The following is a 16,891-nucleotide window of genomic DNA, read 5'->3' on the forward strand; positions in this document are numbered from 1 at the left end:
GTTTCCTGATTCCAGGTTAATGGGAAGTACCTTATATGTTTTAATTAGTGAGTTCTCGGGTATCAAAATACATCCACATAAATACTCCGCCGTCCGCCGTGGTGGAGTGTACCGCGTACCACTCACTACCAGTCATTTCCCTTCCTGTTCCACTCGCAAACAGAGCGAGGATAAAACGACTCTCCATATGCCGCCGTATGAGACCTAATTTCTCGCACCTGATGGTCCTTACGCGCAATGTATGTTGGAGCCAGTAGAATGGTTCTTCAGTCAGCTTCATATACCGGTTCTCTGAATTTTCTCAGTAGTGTTCCTAAAAAATGGCGTCGCCTTCCGTCCAGAGGTTTCCATTTGAATTCCTGAAGCATGACTGTATCACATGCGTGTTGTTCGAACATACCAGTAACAGATCATACAACCCGGCTGTGAATTGCATCGATGTCTTCCTTTAATCCTATCTGGTACGGATCCCAAACAGTCGAACAGTACTTTAGAATAGGTCACAGTAGCGTCCTGTATGCGGTCTCCTTTACAGATGAACCACAGTTTCCCAAAATTCTCCCAATAAACCGTAGTCGATCATTCGCCTTTCCTATGATAAGCCTCGAAGTCTCGTTGCATTTTAGATGGCTTTGCAACGTTACGCCCAGATACTTAAGCAGCGTGATTGTATCAAACTGGACGCCACTAATGCTGTAATACGAACATTACGAGTTTATTTTTCCTACTCATCCGCAATAATTTACATTTTTCTACATTTAGAGCTAGATGTCATTCATCACACTAACTAGAAATTTGTTCTAGTCATCTTGTATCCTCCTACAGTCGCTCAATTTCGACAACTTACCGTACACCACAGCATCATCAGCAAACAATCGCAGATAGAAAGCCACTATGTCCGCCAAATCATTTATGTGTACAGAGAACAACAGCTGTGCTATCATATTTCCCTGGGTCACTCCTGATGATACCCTTGTCTCTGATGAACACTCGCCGTCGAGGACAACGCCCTGGATTCTATTACTTAAGCAGAATATGTGACATATATGACCTTATCTTTACCTAAATCGCTTCAGACAAATGCCAGGATGGATCCTTTGACAGGGCACGGTCGACTTGCTTACCCAACCTTCCCTAATCCGATGAGACCGATGGCCTCGTTGTTTGGTCCCTTCCCCCAGATTGACCAACCATGATTGAACTGACTTAAAACTTTTACATCGCCAAGGGACCAGAGACCTTAATACGTGACATTAATTTGAACTTGTTAGGTCTACTCGTCCCTGAGAGAAAGATTTCGTAACACTCGGACAGAGAGAGACAGACGGACAACAAAATGATTTTGCTTGCCTCTGTTATTAGTTTTACTTTACGTTGTGAACTTGCATATCCTGGGCAGCAATGCTTACCAGACAGTCGCACATCGTGCTAGATAAAAGTGCTCCACTTAGTGATGACAGATAAAATCACAAACCTGTTGGGTGGTGGCTTTGTGTGCAGCTGAAGCAGAGCACTGCGACTCACGTGACGCTGATCAACGCTGACGATTCTCTGACCGGCCAGTACATCTGCGAGGTGTCGGCAGATGCGCCCTCCTTCAACACATTCGTCGTCACCGACAGCATGGACGTAGTGGGTGAGTATCGCTCAGCAGTGCGCACTATCTGTTAAAGCTTGAAATCGCTAGAGTGCTCAAAGCAAGTCTGTTCTTGGTCCGATATATTAAATTGGATATGACGAAGGCGTTGAGGTCGGGAGCTGACGACCTCTACAGTGGACGGTGGAACCATGCTGGCAGTGCACAGGATGGCGGTCAGCTCACCTCCTTGGGCGTGGTGGTGGGTAGGAAGCACGTGGGTGCCTTCCGATAAGTCAAGAGCATAAGACTGGCAGAAGTTTATTCCCATGTTTGGAACAGTAATGATCTCGCGGCCCGTAGCCAGAGTCCAGTGCTTCTCTCACGGAGCAGCCTCCGAGGCACGAATGGCCTGTGGCACAAGGACTTAGTACATCGCCAGTTAGTATTTTTTGTGATCTCTCCAAAGCGTTTGATTGTGTAGAATATATTACTTTCTTAGAAAAACTCTAGTTTTACGGAAGTGATGGCTTTATGCACAACTAGTCTGAATCATACTTAACAAATTAAATGCAAAAGATGCAATGTCGCAAGGCTAGGAAATTTTAGTGACTGGAGTGAAATCCTAAAGGGAGTCCCACAGGGTTCAATTTTGGTTCCACTCCTATTCCATACATACATGAATGACCTACTATTCGACACTCAGCAAGCAGAATTTATACTTTTTTGCAGACGTTACTAGCGTTATAATAAATCCCATTGTAAATAAATCAAGAGAAGAGATGGTAAATGATATTTTCCAAAGAATTATAAAGGAGTAGACTGTTCCAAATTTTTGGGTCTACATATCGATGTAAACTGGAATTGGTGCAAGCATATTACTGAGCTTCTCAAACAATTAGGTTCAGATACTTTTCCTCTTCGTATAGTTGCTACTCTTGGAAACAAACGAGTCAACTTCCTGGTATATTTTGCATATTTTCAGTTAATAATGTATTATGGAATCACTGTCTGGGGTAACTCATTGTTTCCAAAAAAGTGAACAGTAAGAATAATATGTCCTGCTGATCCACAGACGTCATGTATATTCATTAAAGAGCATTTAACTGCGCCGTCACAATATTTGGTAATGAAATTCGTCGCCGCGCGGAGTGGCCGCTCGGTTTGAGGCGCCATGTCACAGATTGCGCGGCCCCATCCACCGGAGGTTCGGGTCCTCCCTTGACCATTCTAATAGAGGAGTCCCACTCCTCACTAAGTGCGTACCCGCCGTGACGAATTACCAGCGGTTCTCTTACTCGAATCTCAGTAGATTCCTTAGTGACGCAGTCCCTGAAGTTGCACGTCTGTGTCAGAACCTTGGTGTGGTCATAACCCATTCCATATAATTCCGTCAGACAGTGTTCTGCGGCTGCCGACTTGTTAGGATGCCTTGTTAGGATACTGAAAACTGGTGTGCCGTTGGTGTTCTCGGCAGCGATCTTCAAAAATACGCACCTCCTGACCTATGTATGTCTCACTACGGTGGCAGGTTATCCGATACACACCGTATTTCCCTAGCAGTACTCGTGTTTTTGCTGATGGGCAGACGATCGTCTTCACTTGGCGTTTCCGGAAAATTCGTCCTATCCTCCAGGACACCGCACCATACCAGGGAATCAATGCAATGGCAACGTCCGCCTGATAATCCTCTTCTGTAAGATTTTTTTCCATTTCATTTGCAGTTGGTACAGCAACCAGTATGTGTGATACAAAGAAACAAGCAGTCTTGCACTTATGATGAGTCTTTACATCAATAAAACGGAAGAGGTGCATGTGTGCAGCCAGGATATACAATATACTTCCGTCATGTTACTGATGTAAAGACTTACTGTAGGCCTGATCCCGTTTGGTTCGCACTGGGCTGTGCCACGTACCATAATGAAGACACCGCCTAGTGTTTTTAAAGGCTTGGCAAGGGACATTTATCTGCCGCATATTTTTAAGCGCGGTATACAATGTACCCATCGCTACCAAATATCAATCAATCCGAAGATGCCTAAATAAAGGTAAAACACATCATTCGAAAATAATGAAATATTTTAATGTTGCTACCAAGAGTGCTTGTTTCTTGAAATCGTCTTCTGGTTACGCCAATTGTATAGAGGGTATAAGACGTATGGCTCCCCTTGTAGCCATTCTTTCGGAAAACCGCTCTGAGATGTTCAAGTTCTTCTTTGATACTTTCGTTGTAAGAAAGGGTGCGATCCCTAGGGGCCAAAGTTTTAGCACGCCGGCCCTCTTAGGCCAGAGGCGGCAGCTGTCCGCATGTAAGTATAGGTCTTCTCCCGGTTCACGCTGTGGACCAAAGTGCCGTCCGCGCTTCTTTTAACCAGGACATCCAAAGAGGGGAGCATTCCATCCACTTTCGCTTTGAAGGTAAAACTGATGTTCTAGTGTGTGGAATTGAGGTGTATAAGGAAGTCATTCAGCTTGTCTCTTCCATGTGGCCATATGATGAAGGTGTATCCTACATACCGAAAGAAACACACAGGTTTCTAGGTTTCTACAGGGCTGATTCCAAGGCTTCCTCCTCGAAATAAATAAATGTATATATATGGTGAAAGCAGGCTCCTGTGGCTACCCCTTCCGTCTGCTCCGTCGGAAGAAAGGCATGTCAGCGTCAAAACGTGCCTAAAAAGTTTGGTCATCTCTGCGTCAAATTTATGCCCAATAACGTCTAACAAGGGAACCTCCGCATCGCACCCCCCTTAGATTTAATTATAAGTTGGCACAGTGGATAGGCCTTGAAAAACTGAACATAGATCAATCGAGAAAAGAGGATCAAGTTGTGTGGAACTATAAAAAAAACTATTAAAATATACAAACTGCGTAGTCCACGCGAAGATAGGCAACATCAAGGAGAATGGGAGTCAAGGAGCGCCGTGGTCCCGTGGTTAGCGAGAGCAGCTACGGAACGAGAGGTCCCAGGTTCAAGTCTTCCCTCGAGTGAAAAGATTAATTTTTATTTTCAGTTTATCTGACAAACTCGTATGTTTTCATCACTTTTTTGGGAGTGATTATCACATCCACAAGAAAACCTAAATCGGACAAGGTAGAAGAATCTTTCTACCCATTCGCTAAGTGTACAAGTTAGGTGGGTCGACAACATTTTCCTGTCATGTGAAGCACATGCCGTCACCAGTGTCGTATAGAATATATCAGACGTGTTTTCCTGTGGAGGAATCGGTTGACCTATGACCTTGCGATCAAATGTTTTCGGTTCCCATTGGAGAGGCGCCTCCTTTCGTCTACTAATCGCACGGTTTTGCGGTGCGGTCGCAAAACACAGACACTAAACTTATTACAGTGAACAGAGACGTCAATGAACGAACGGACAGATCATAACTTTGCGAAAATAAAGAAAGTAAAATTTTTAGTCGAGGGAACACTTGAACCAAGGACCTTTCACTCCGCAGCTGCTCACGCTAACCACGGGACCATGGTGCTCCTGAACTCATAATCTCCTTATGTTGCCTCTCTTGTGCCTGGACTACTCAGTTTGTATATTTTAGTAATTTTTTTCATGGTTCCACACAACTTCTTCCTGTTTTCTCGATTGATCTGTGTTCAGTTTTTCAAGGCCTATCCACTGTGACAACTTATAACTAAATCTGAGGGGGGTGCGATGGGGAGGTTCCCTTGTAAGCATTCTTGTAAACGCACTCTTCGAAAAAGAGACACAATATCGAAACTCGCAAGGACGTCAGTATCTTTACGCTTAAAGTAATAAAAGGCGTCCCACAAAATCCACAGCGTTGCGAATGTGATGTGAGCACTTCTCGACTTAAGGGTTAAGCGAATCCCTTAGTTACTTAGCGAGTGAGTATGTCGGAGCACTAACGTTGCTGATAACGGCGCGTAAAGAAACCCCCCGTCCTTGTAAACCTTCGGCAGTCCTTAAAATCTTGGTGGAACTGATGCTCTCTGTCTTACCTTCTCGACAACCTTCTTTTTCGTGTTCTTGTCACAGTTTTTGTCATAGGCTTATTTTTCTTTCTCTCCTGCTTTTGGCCTACTCCTTTTTTTGTCTGGAGGCTTTACTTTTGCAGCAATGAATTAACTGTTGGAGGTGTGGCCTCCCATAGCAGTCGGCAGCGTATGAGAAGGTAGGCAACCAGCAGGACACCGCTGTATGTTTCGTGGCCAGACAGTAAGCGAAGTGTAACTCTTTTATGAATTAATTGTATCATATTTTGAATCGGAATGTATCATATTTAAAGATTATATTGACTGCTTGGTAATTATCCCCATAATAATGAGAATAATAATTCAGCAGACAGGGCACAGTTTGCAGCGTATGTAACACAAATTTGGTAACTGCAAGGTCAATACTTTCGAAAATGTGGGAAATGTTCTAGGGCAGTGTGCACATTTATTTCGACTCTGAAAGTGCTATTTACCTCCAAAATTAAGTTTCTAATGGAAACACAAATTATGAATAACAATGGAAGCGTAACTAGCAGTAGTAAAATTTGATGGGCCTGGTTTTCTTAAGTGTACCATTTTTGGAAGTTTTAGCTGTATCAGTTTTAGGACACTATACCCTAAGTGTTATTGTAATGGAAAGGTGAGCGGGATATGTAATCAGGATTATTGCTGGAATTGAGAACATTTCTACTATTGTGCTGGAATACCGATATCAAGTTGGCGTCTCAAGAAGACCGAACATATAAGTGGAAGGGGAGCGCGAGGGTAACAAATGCTGCTCGAACGAGAGTACAGCACTTGGTGTGATATCTCAGTACCACCAAATATTTCACAAGGACATCAAACGTGTGGCACAGTTAAATATCGAGCTGTATGACACCTTTAAAGAAGAAATCCGTCACTGTCTTTCTATGTATACAGACTGAAGAGGCGGGTGAAAATTTGCACCAAGACCGAGAACTGAACCCAGGTCTCCTGCTTACTAGGCAGGTGCGATAGCCACTAAGCCACCCTGGCACAGTGGTTCACAAAACTGCACGGATTGCCCTGGCACGTCACCTCCCTCAATCCAAGTTCTCACGTAAAAACATACATGTATAAGACCAGTAAAGTCTCTGAAATTGTGTCATTTCCTTGCCTTTCTGCCACATATTTGCAAGGGGCAGATCAGAATCTGCTGTACGAGTATGTCCGACATAAATACAGTATGGAGAGCGACTAATGGAACGGATGAGTGCCCCAAATGGACCAGAGGCAAAGCTGACATACTCATGGCGTCAGGGGTTTACAAAGTACTTGGTACGAAGGGTATATTAGAATGAGGTGACGATCTTTTTATAGCTGCCTCACGGGACAAAAACGAAATTACAGGCTAGGGCTGACGGAAACCGGCCTCGGCCGATCACGTGATGAGTGATGCGAAACTATGCCTGGAACTGGCTGCAACTTAGGTCCTCCCTACGGAAAGGAGCAGGTACACCCGTTTATGGTGAGATCTGTAGCTACAATAACAACTTTACCACGAAACTGGAAAGCTTCAGGCTAAGAGCATGTTGGATTTCTGTCTTCAGAGAATGACGTCCACACGTTCCAGTTGGGATACCACGTCAATACTAACAATCCTCGGACAGCGTCAAAGCGAAAGACAGTCTCCACCCACGATTTCGACTTCAGTCCGCTATGAATAATGGAAGATGTTTGACAATAGTAGACATTCGTGTTGGTGAGACGTTAGAATGTTAACGTAACAGCCGCGGATGGAAGAAACGAAAACAGACGTCTCCAGACGTAGTCAAGTAGTCACAAAAGTCCCTACGCTTACAGATGCTGCGAAGTGTGAACTGGTAGGCACTGGAAAGAATGCACCTAACGCCTCGCATTAACTCACTTGCATATTCTAGATCGGGTTTTCCATCAACGAAGCTGCGAACAAACTTCATCATTTTCTTCAAGGATTATGCTGTTGCCTGATCCGAATATACAAACAACATCGTTCCCATCATTTTCTAAACCTTCCAATGTCTCTTTTCTCATTTGGCTTGTAGTTCAAGATCTTCTGAGGAATTCTGTGACCCGGCATTTTCATGAGGTGTTGTTTGCAATCTTCTCGATATTTTTGAATTTTTTCAGTCATGCTGCAAATGTTTGATTCTGTTCTAATATGTTCGTTTCTAATCATATCTCTACTTGTACAGCACTTCGTCTTTCTTAGGAGTCTCATGTCTGCCGTTTGAATTTTGCTTTCTTGTCTTTTTATGGTAACCAAGGTTTCGCTTCCGTACTTTATGGGCCTATGTTATGCTTATGGTACCACAGACAGCTTGGAAGTCGTGTATTTTATTTTCAGTTTCAGAGTCCAAATCAAAACTTACAGCACAGCCTAAATAAGAGATTGAGACACTCGTTCTAAAGCTGAATTACCCAAAACAAATTCCGATCTGACTGGATATTATTTTTGCTTTGTTTCTAGCAATTTTGAAGTTCCTGCAAATTTCGTTCAACTGGTATACTGATCCTTGGGGTCATCTTCATTCTTCGGTATAATAACGATGTCATCAGCAAGCAAAAGTACATTCAGGTATTCCTCATTAGTTATCTTAATTCCTGTACTGTACCTTTCCATTTGCGAAGAATGGAGTCAATGTAGATATTACAAAGGGTATGTGATAGCCTACATCCTTGTCTAACGCCTTGGCTAATAATTAATTCTTCCAATCGATTCCTATCTGTGTTTATTACAATACGTCTAGTTTTGTAAAGACTTTTCACTACCTCTGTTAGGTGATATGTCGGCCGCTGTGGCCAAGCGCTTCTAGGCGCTTCAGTCCGGAACCGCGCGACTGCTACGGTCGCAGGTTCGAATCCTGCCTCGTGCATGGATGTGTGTGATGTCCTTGGGTTAGTTAGGTTTAAGTAGTTCTAGGGGACTGATGACCTCAGAAGTTAAGTCCCATAGTGCTCAGAGCCATTTTAACCAATTTGAAGAGCCATTTGAACCGTTTTTTGTTAGGTGATATGGATATCTACATTGAGATATAATGTTCCATGGGCTATCATGGCTCATCCGATTACTACGAACTTCATCCCGCTAAAAAAGAAGAAGACAGTTCATACAGACGCATATAAACAGTTACGTTTTCCATCTGTCATTGAACTCGCATTCAGTGGAGTGGAAATGAAATCCCCGTCCAGATATCAAAACACTGATTTATACTATGATTTCTCAGAATCACATCAGGTGAACAAGTTAGTCAATAATCACGTCATCGTCGCTGGGACGTTTAACCCTACCTTACGTACTTTGCTTCTGTCCTCATTGACGAAGAAATCCAACAGCGTACGACGAAAGAAATTTTCTCCATGGTATTACAACTTCTTGTGCCTGCGCCTGAAGATATCACGCCATTACATAAACACGAAAGGTCTGCTCAAATGTGTCGTACTGGCACGGGCAGAATTCCCCGTGTGTGATGAAGGAATGATGATGGACAAGTACAGAATATGGTACACCGTTTCCTTAGCATCACTAATAAGTACAAAGATCGTCTCCTGCTATAAACGGCCTCTATCTTCATAGGTTCTCTTTGGAATGAGCAACTACAGCACTCTACCTAATAACTGCTAGAAGGTAGTGAAGGCTGCCGCAATGAGGCAACTCGTTATCATTTCATCTTACTGTCTGTTTTTCGGTTCATGGCTGAGATGGTTGAACGTCCATACAACAGCCCTCTCTCTTCCAATGTTTTTATACGCGATTATTTTTACTAGACTGCCCCACACTTATCCATTAAATGACCTGTTTCCACTTTATTTTTGCGCTCGCCATAATATGAGAAAGTTAAGTTCATTCAACTCGCTTTGTATTGACTAATTATCGTGTGATATACAACTTAGTGGATACTCAAGAAATCAGAAAACTATTTATACTCACTAAATCTCTGAAGGTACAAGCCTGAAGAGCCACCTTTTGCAGCGAGGACAGCTGCTCTAACGTCGATCAGTTGTAGAATTTTGGAACACGTATTATGTTCGAGTATAATGACTTTTCTGGAGACTAGAAATCTGCTCTGTAGGAATCAGCACGGGTTTCGAAAAAGACGATCGTGTGAAACCCAGCTCGCGCTATTCGTCCACGAGACTCCGAGGGCCATAGACACGGGTTCACAGGTAGATGCCGTGTTTCTTGACTTCCGCAAGGCGTTTGATACAGTTCCCCACAGTCGTTTAATGAACAAAGAGCTAATGGACTATCAGACCAATTGTGTTATTGGATTGAATAGTTCCTAGGTAACAGAAGTAAGAGTGATTTCAGGTGTGCCGCAGGGGAGTGTCGTAGGGCCGTTGCTATTCACAATATACATAAATGACCTTGTGGATAACATCGGAAGTTCACTGAGGCTTTTTGCGGATGATGCTGCAGTATATCGAGAGGTTGTAACAATGGAAAAGTGTACTGAAGTGCAGGAGGATCTGCAACGAATTGACGCATGATGCAGGAAATGGCAATTGAATCTCAATGTAGACAAGTGTAATGTGCTGCGAATACATAGAAAGAAAGATCCCTTATCATTTCGCTACAATATAGCAGGCCAGCAACTGGAAACAGTTAATTTTATAAATTATTTGGGATTAGGCATTAGGAGTGATTTAAAACGGAATGATCATATAAAATTAATCGTCGGTAAAGCAGATGCCAGACCGAGATTCATTGGAAGAATCCTAAGGAAATGCAGTCCGAAAACAAAGAAAGTAGCTTGCAGTACGCTTGTTCGCCCACTACTTGAATACTGCTCACCGGTGTGGGTTCCGAACCAGATAGAGTTGGTAGAAGAGATAGAGAAGATCCAATGGGGAGCAGCGCGCTTCGTTACAGGATCATTTTGTAATCGCGAAAGCATTACGGAAATGATAGATAAACTCCAGTGGAAGACGCTGCAAGAGTGACGCTCAGTAGCTCGGTACGGGCTTTTGTTGAAGTGTCGAGGAGTCAAGGAGTATATTGCTCCCTCCTACGTATATCTCGCGAAGACACCATGAGGATAAAATCAGAGAGATTAGAGCCCACACAAAGGCATACCGACTATCTTTCTTTCCACGAACAATACGAGACTGGAATAGAAGGGAGAACGGATAGAGATACTCAAGGTGCCCTCCGCCACACACCGTCAGGTGGCTTGCGGAGTATGGATGTAGATGTAGTGTAGATGTAGATGTAGATGTAGATGTAGATGTAGACGTACAGGAAGTGAGTGGCACCGACGGGGGTGTGGAGCCCTGCTGAACCCACGGCCGTGGCCACTTGCGCTAGATTTCTCAATTGGCGCGAACAGCCCGATTGAGTCCCCACAGACTCTCGATTAGGTTTAAATTCGGGGAGTTTGGTGGGCAGTGGAGTACAGTCATCCTAGTGGTCTTAGAACCATGCAGGAGCTCTGTGAATTGTATGACAAGTTGCAGTGTCCTGCTGGTAGAGGCCATCATATCGATGGAAAACTAACTACATATACGGATGGAAGGGATGGTCATGATTCCCAAAGATAGACACATACTTGCAGAAAGACGAGATCACCCAGGGAATGTCACGAAAATATTCCCAGACCATAATGAGTCGACTGCTGCAGGGTGTTTGCTTTCAGACTGATTTTATAAATAGGCAGATTGCTTAGGAAAAATAAAATCAAGGTCATGTTACGTCCACCATCGAAGAGCTTTGCCCTGGTTGGACCGTTAAAGACGACTCACAAGCGAAAAATTCCCTGTGAGTGTGGTGCTCTATATATAGGCCAGCCGACACGAACTGTCCAGGAGCGTTGTACAGAACACGAAAGGCACACCCGTCTTCGGCAGTCTTTAAAATCAGCTGTAGCAGAGCAGTCTATTTCCATAGGACACTCGATGGAATACAACAGAACAAAAATTTAGCTCCAGTTTCCAGTTTTTGGGATTCAGTAATCAAAGAATCGGTGGAAATACGTCTTGCCGATAATCTTATAAATCGTGACAACGGCTTTCGATGATAAAAATTGGAATCCTATATTTAAAATCATCCAGCCACAGCGGAATAGACAGGGTCATTCGAAACGCAATTACTAGATCATCTTTCACTTCCACCACCGAGGTCACGACACATAAGAAAGTAATCAAAGCAAATAGATTAAATGTTTCAAACCTTGGATTACAAATGGAATAAAAGTATCTTGCAAAACAAGAAGAAGACTGTACTTAATGTCAAGGGAAAACGATGACTACAGTGATAAATCACATTAAAATTTATATTGTAAAATTCTAAAGAAAGTAATTGGAACCCCAAAATATATCTACTTTCAAGAAAAAATAAATGCCTCTAATAACAAGATAAAAACAATATGGAACATAGTAAAAAGTGAAACAGGAAAAACTATTCAGGCAATTAAGGAAATTATGTTAAATAATGAGTTGATTAGGATACCTCCAAAATTGCAGACGCTTTCAACAACTTTTTCCTTTCAGTAGTAGACAACTTAGGTTTGCATAGTTGCTCAGAAAACAGATTAAAATATTTGAAAATGCATTCCCGCATAAATTTGACAAAATTCAACTATATCCTACCTCACCGAAAGAGATTTCTAATATTATTAGCTCTCTTAAAAACAAATGTTCTAGTGGTTATGATGAAAACAGCACTAAGATAATTAAATGCTCCTCACAACTTTGTGACATACTGAGTCACTTACGTAATGAATCCCTCCACAGTGGTACTTTTCCAGATAGGCTTAAATATGCTATTGTTAAGCCATTGCACAAAAAATGAGACAAATCATCAGTGGAAAACAAGTCCCATTTCATTTTTGGCAATATTTTCAAAAGTGTTTGAAAGGGATATGTACAATAGACTTTATAAACACTTAGTGCACAAAAATATTCTCATTCACAATGCAACAAATGCAGCCAATAGTAAGTGAAAAAAATGATGAAATTTCACATGTAAAAAAAATTATTTTGTTATGTTTGAACTTCCATTGCTATGAGTCTGAATCCTATATCCTTCCTGATCATGTTTTATGAATTTATTTGTAAAAGTACAGACAGTGGAAATTAAAATGTCCTGAGGTGCCTCTCCTGCTACCCGTTTGTCTTCCTACCCCCCCCCCCCCTCCCCTTAAGTTATATTTGTAGCACATGACGAGAGGTCGCATTTGTTATTCATACAGTAAGTTTAGTGAAGATCTGAAACTGTGGCAGTTACGGTTTTTGGGGCAGATCATTTTCATTACTCTTCCATTTTGTAATGAGATGTAATAATGAATTTACGAGGCAGTAAACCGAACTGACGATGGTTTAACGCGCCAGAGACCGTGCACAAGCTCGAAATATCTCAAGAAGCACCCTTGCTTTCACTTTTCAAGAATTAGGGCAACAACGGAAAACCTGCAAGTGAGACGGGAATTTGAATCCCGCTACTCTCGAATGTGATTGTATTAGTTAAACCATTTCGTCACCTGGCGCGGCACTACATAAAAGCTACCCTATTGTCTTGACGAAATCCAGGAGCACACACGCGCGCTGATTTCAGTTAGAAGATGTGCGATAAGAAAAAACGAACTTCCACTTTCCTCTGGTGAAATTGAGTTCTGTCTCTCTAGCCATATCTTCCATAATGTCGGCCACCTGCAGTGCAATCTGTAACCCTCACAATATGAAATATTCTCATTCTATTTTGTCTAAAACTGACAGGGTGAGACGGTGGCGGTTACAATTAATGTAGGTTGATTCTTACAAAGAAGAAGACAGCAACCAGCCACTATTAATACCACTATTTATTTAAGTAAATAGCGCCGTAACCGGTTTCGAACTGACAACCTTTGTGTCAACTTCACATGTGCCAAATACGTTTTGGTGTGTGTGTGTGCGGTGCTGTGCACAATATGGTGTCGTGAAAATCATATAAGTGCTGCATATATTTTGGGATATTTAAAAAATACAGTCCTGCAACTTCGCAACAAAATTGCGCGGAATTTTCGATGGTACCAACAAACCAAGAACATTTCGCCACAGTGGAAGAATAAAAATGGAAAACTGACGATTATGTAAAGTTCATCTTGTAAATATTGTGAACAGCTGTCTGACGATGAACTTGTCAGTTCGAAACTGGTTACAGCGGTATTTACTTAAATAAATAGCAGTATTAATAGTGGCTGGTTGCTGTCTTCTTCTTTGTAGCAATCAACCTACATTGAAATATTCTCTTCGTAACAGATGAGTCTGATCTAAGCTTCACGGCATTACGAAGCGTGGCCACCAATGCGCCTACACGGTGGCTACTGTGGGCGATCCGCTTGTGGCAACATCGCAAGCGCTGCGGCTGGATAACGCCGTTACTGCGCGATGGCATATCAAGCCAGGCGGGAGGGGCTGTGGTCCGGCAGCTAAGTGGTCGGCGGTCTGCGGTCTCCGTCACTCAGCCGCCCACAGGCAGAGGCGCGCTTTCTGCTCTGCTGACACCAGCTCACACTCCTTACTCTCCTGCACAGGTCACCCCCTCTTCTGGGGTGTCGTCTTGATATGCAGCAGATTCTTACAAAAAAAAATGTTTTCATGCGTTGTTGGCCTCTTTGTGATTGCTACACCCCTAGGAACATGTTTATACGAGGTACGACAATAAAATAATTAGACTCATGTGAAAAAAATGTTGCTTACCGTTTTAGTCAAGTCTTGGATCGCTATTTTTATTTCCAATTACCGGTTTCAGGCTAGCTGCCCATCTTCAGATCTGTTAGACAAGGTTAAAAATATAATTAACAAGAGAGATACATTTACTGATAGAAATATCGTAGTTTACAAGAAGAAATTTTGGAATGTATTAAATGCCAACATACCATATATTGCAGTTACAGGGTAACTTGTCAGTACAGAACTATCGGTTCACTGTCATAACTAAAGTAATTTTAATCTGCTAAAAGCTTATCTCTCAATTTTGGAGAAACCTGATTGGAAACTGGTTCCCTCCACCTATAAGAATTGTGCAAATGTTATTTTTTCACCGTACATATTAATGGCGAATATACTTTTTAATAAAAAAATTTTTGAGTGGGCCATGAACCGAAATAATTTACACTGATGCAAAATTTTTTTATAAAGAAACTTAAAAATATTCCTACGTCAGAATGCATACAACGCCACGCCAAGTCCTCTTCCGCCGCGCCCAATTCACCTCGCCGCCAGTACGCTGAGGGCCGTGATCTTGTGTCGGAAAGAATTGCTAAATGCTTTCCAAAGAACATCGCTGTGGCATTCCAGAATGAAGGGCAAATGACACATAGACTAAGACATAAACCAGCAACGACAAAGCAAATGAAATACAACAATTCCGGAGTATATAAGATCAAATGTGCTGAATGTGACAGTTATTATATAGGACAGATAGGGCGGAATTTTGAAATTAGATACAGGGAACATTGCAGTCATAGCAATCGGACAGCATTTGGAGCACATGTTAAAGATAGTAAGCATGAAGTGAGTAATAGAAATGAACAAATGGAGGTGCTACATAAAGCTCCAAAAAGTCTCTATCTTAACGTGCTCGAAGAGATTGAAATATACGTTACTCAAAGAAAAAACCCAGATCTACTACTTAATGAGCAAAGTGATTTTATGCACAGAAGTTATTATGAGATTTTTAAAGACCTGTTTTAGGGTTACTCTTAAATGCAACAGCGCGCTCCAGTAAGAACAAGCTGCAGCGGAACGGCCCTCAGCGTACTGGCGGCGAGGTGAATTGGGCGGAAGAGGACTTGGCGTGGCGTTGTATACGTTCTGACGTAGGAATATTTTTAAGTTTCTTTATAAAAAATTTTTACATTAGTGTAAATTATTTCGGTTCATGGCCCACTCAAAAAAAAGAATTGTTTTATTAAAAAGTATATTCGCCATTAATATGTACGGTGAAAAAATAACATATGCACAATTCTTATAGGTGGAGGGCACTTTTTACTGTTTCCAATCAGGTTTCTCCAAAATTGCGAGATAAGCTTTTAGCAGATTAAAATTACTTCAGTTATGACAGTGAACCGATAGTTCTGTACTGACAAGTTACTCTCTAACTGCAATATATGGTATGTTGGTATTTAGTATATTCCAAAATTTCTTCTTGTAAACTACGATATTTCTAACAGTAAATGTATCTCTCTTGTTAATTATATTTCTAACTTTCCCTAACAGATCTGAAGATGGGCAGCTACCCTGAAATCGGTAATTGAAAATAAAAATAGCAATCAAAGACTGAAATGCCATATTTTTATTTAAAGAACGATCGCGGAAATCCCATTAAGACAATCATGTCTAGTTTTGATAAGTTTAGTGTTGTCTCCTTCAAAGTAGTTCCCTTCTGATTCCACACACTTTTTTCAGCGCTTCTGCCATTGATGGTAACATTTCTGGAACTCACCTTCTGTAATACCCTCCAAGATCCTCATCACAGCTTCTTGGACATCTTGTGTTGTTTGAAAATGGTGTCTCTTGACCGCCGTTTTTACTCTTGGAAATAGAAAAAAGTCGCACGGAGCGATATCTGGTGAATAAGGTGGCTGTAGTAGCACTGAAATTTGTTCTTAGGTTAAAAATTGCTGTACTGACAGAGCAGTATGGGATTGCGCATTATCGTGATGCAGAATCCAATTATTAGTAATGTTGGCACGGACACGAAGAACTTTTTTACGAAGTCTTTATAAAATATCTTTGTAGTAATATTGGTTAACAGTTTGTCCAGGAAGCACCCACTCTTTATGAACAATTTCCTTGGAATCAAAGAAGCACACAAGCATGCATTTCACTTTTGACTTTGACATGCGAGCGTTTTTTGGTCTGGGTGATCCCTTTGAGCATCATTGCGAACTTTGGCGTTCTGTCTCTGGATCGTACTGAAAAAACCAACTTCCATCACCAGTGATAACACCCAATTTAAGGCAAAAAGAAATGGCATACCGTTGCGCATTATTATGAGGTTCCATTTCCATGACGAGAGACTCAAAACGTGTTAACTTATTACAGCACAACTCATGACTGAGCAGTTGCATCCATGTGCCACTTGGACTAGAAGCAGCTTATAGACGAAGGTAAAAAATATTGTGCCTACGCAAGCCTGCAGGGTTGCCACATCTTGTAAAGAAAGTCAATCTCATTACTTTATTGTCGCACCTCGTATGTTAATCCATTAAACTTCGGGCAAGTAGCGGCGGAAATATTACTTCTTCCAAAATCTTAAACATGGCTGCGAATCAGCAACTGTATAAAACTAAAGAGGTTGAAGAAATCAGCAAACCAGTTCAAAAACAAAGTTTTAATAGCTCTTGACCTAGTTCTTGATATTCC

General features: G+C 41.9%; 1 protein-coding gene across 2 annotated transcripts in view; it reads left to right on the forward strand.

Moving 5' to 3' along the window:
• LOC126194944 (uncharacterized) overlaps window positions 1-16,891 on the forward strand; it is a 420,126-nt gene that overhangs the window by 353,226 nt on the left and 50,009 nt on the right. For both annotated transcript variants that reach the window (XM_049933331.1, XM_049933332.1), the window contains exon 3: window positions 1,501-1,636. In XM_049933331.1, coding sequence (XP_049789288.1) covers window positions 1,501-1,636 — 136 coding nt within the window. The remainder of the gene's footprint in view (window positions 1-1,500; window positions 1,637-16,891) is intronic.

Source organism: Schistocerca nitens, chromosome 7 (genome assembly GCF_023898315.1).
Source record: "Schistocerca nitens isolate TAMUIC-IGC-003100 chromosome 7, iqSchNite1.1, whole genome shotgun sequence".
Taxonomy (NCBI): Eukaryota; Metazoa; Arthropoda; class Insecta; order Orthoptera; family Acrididae; genus Schistocerca; species Schistocerca nitens.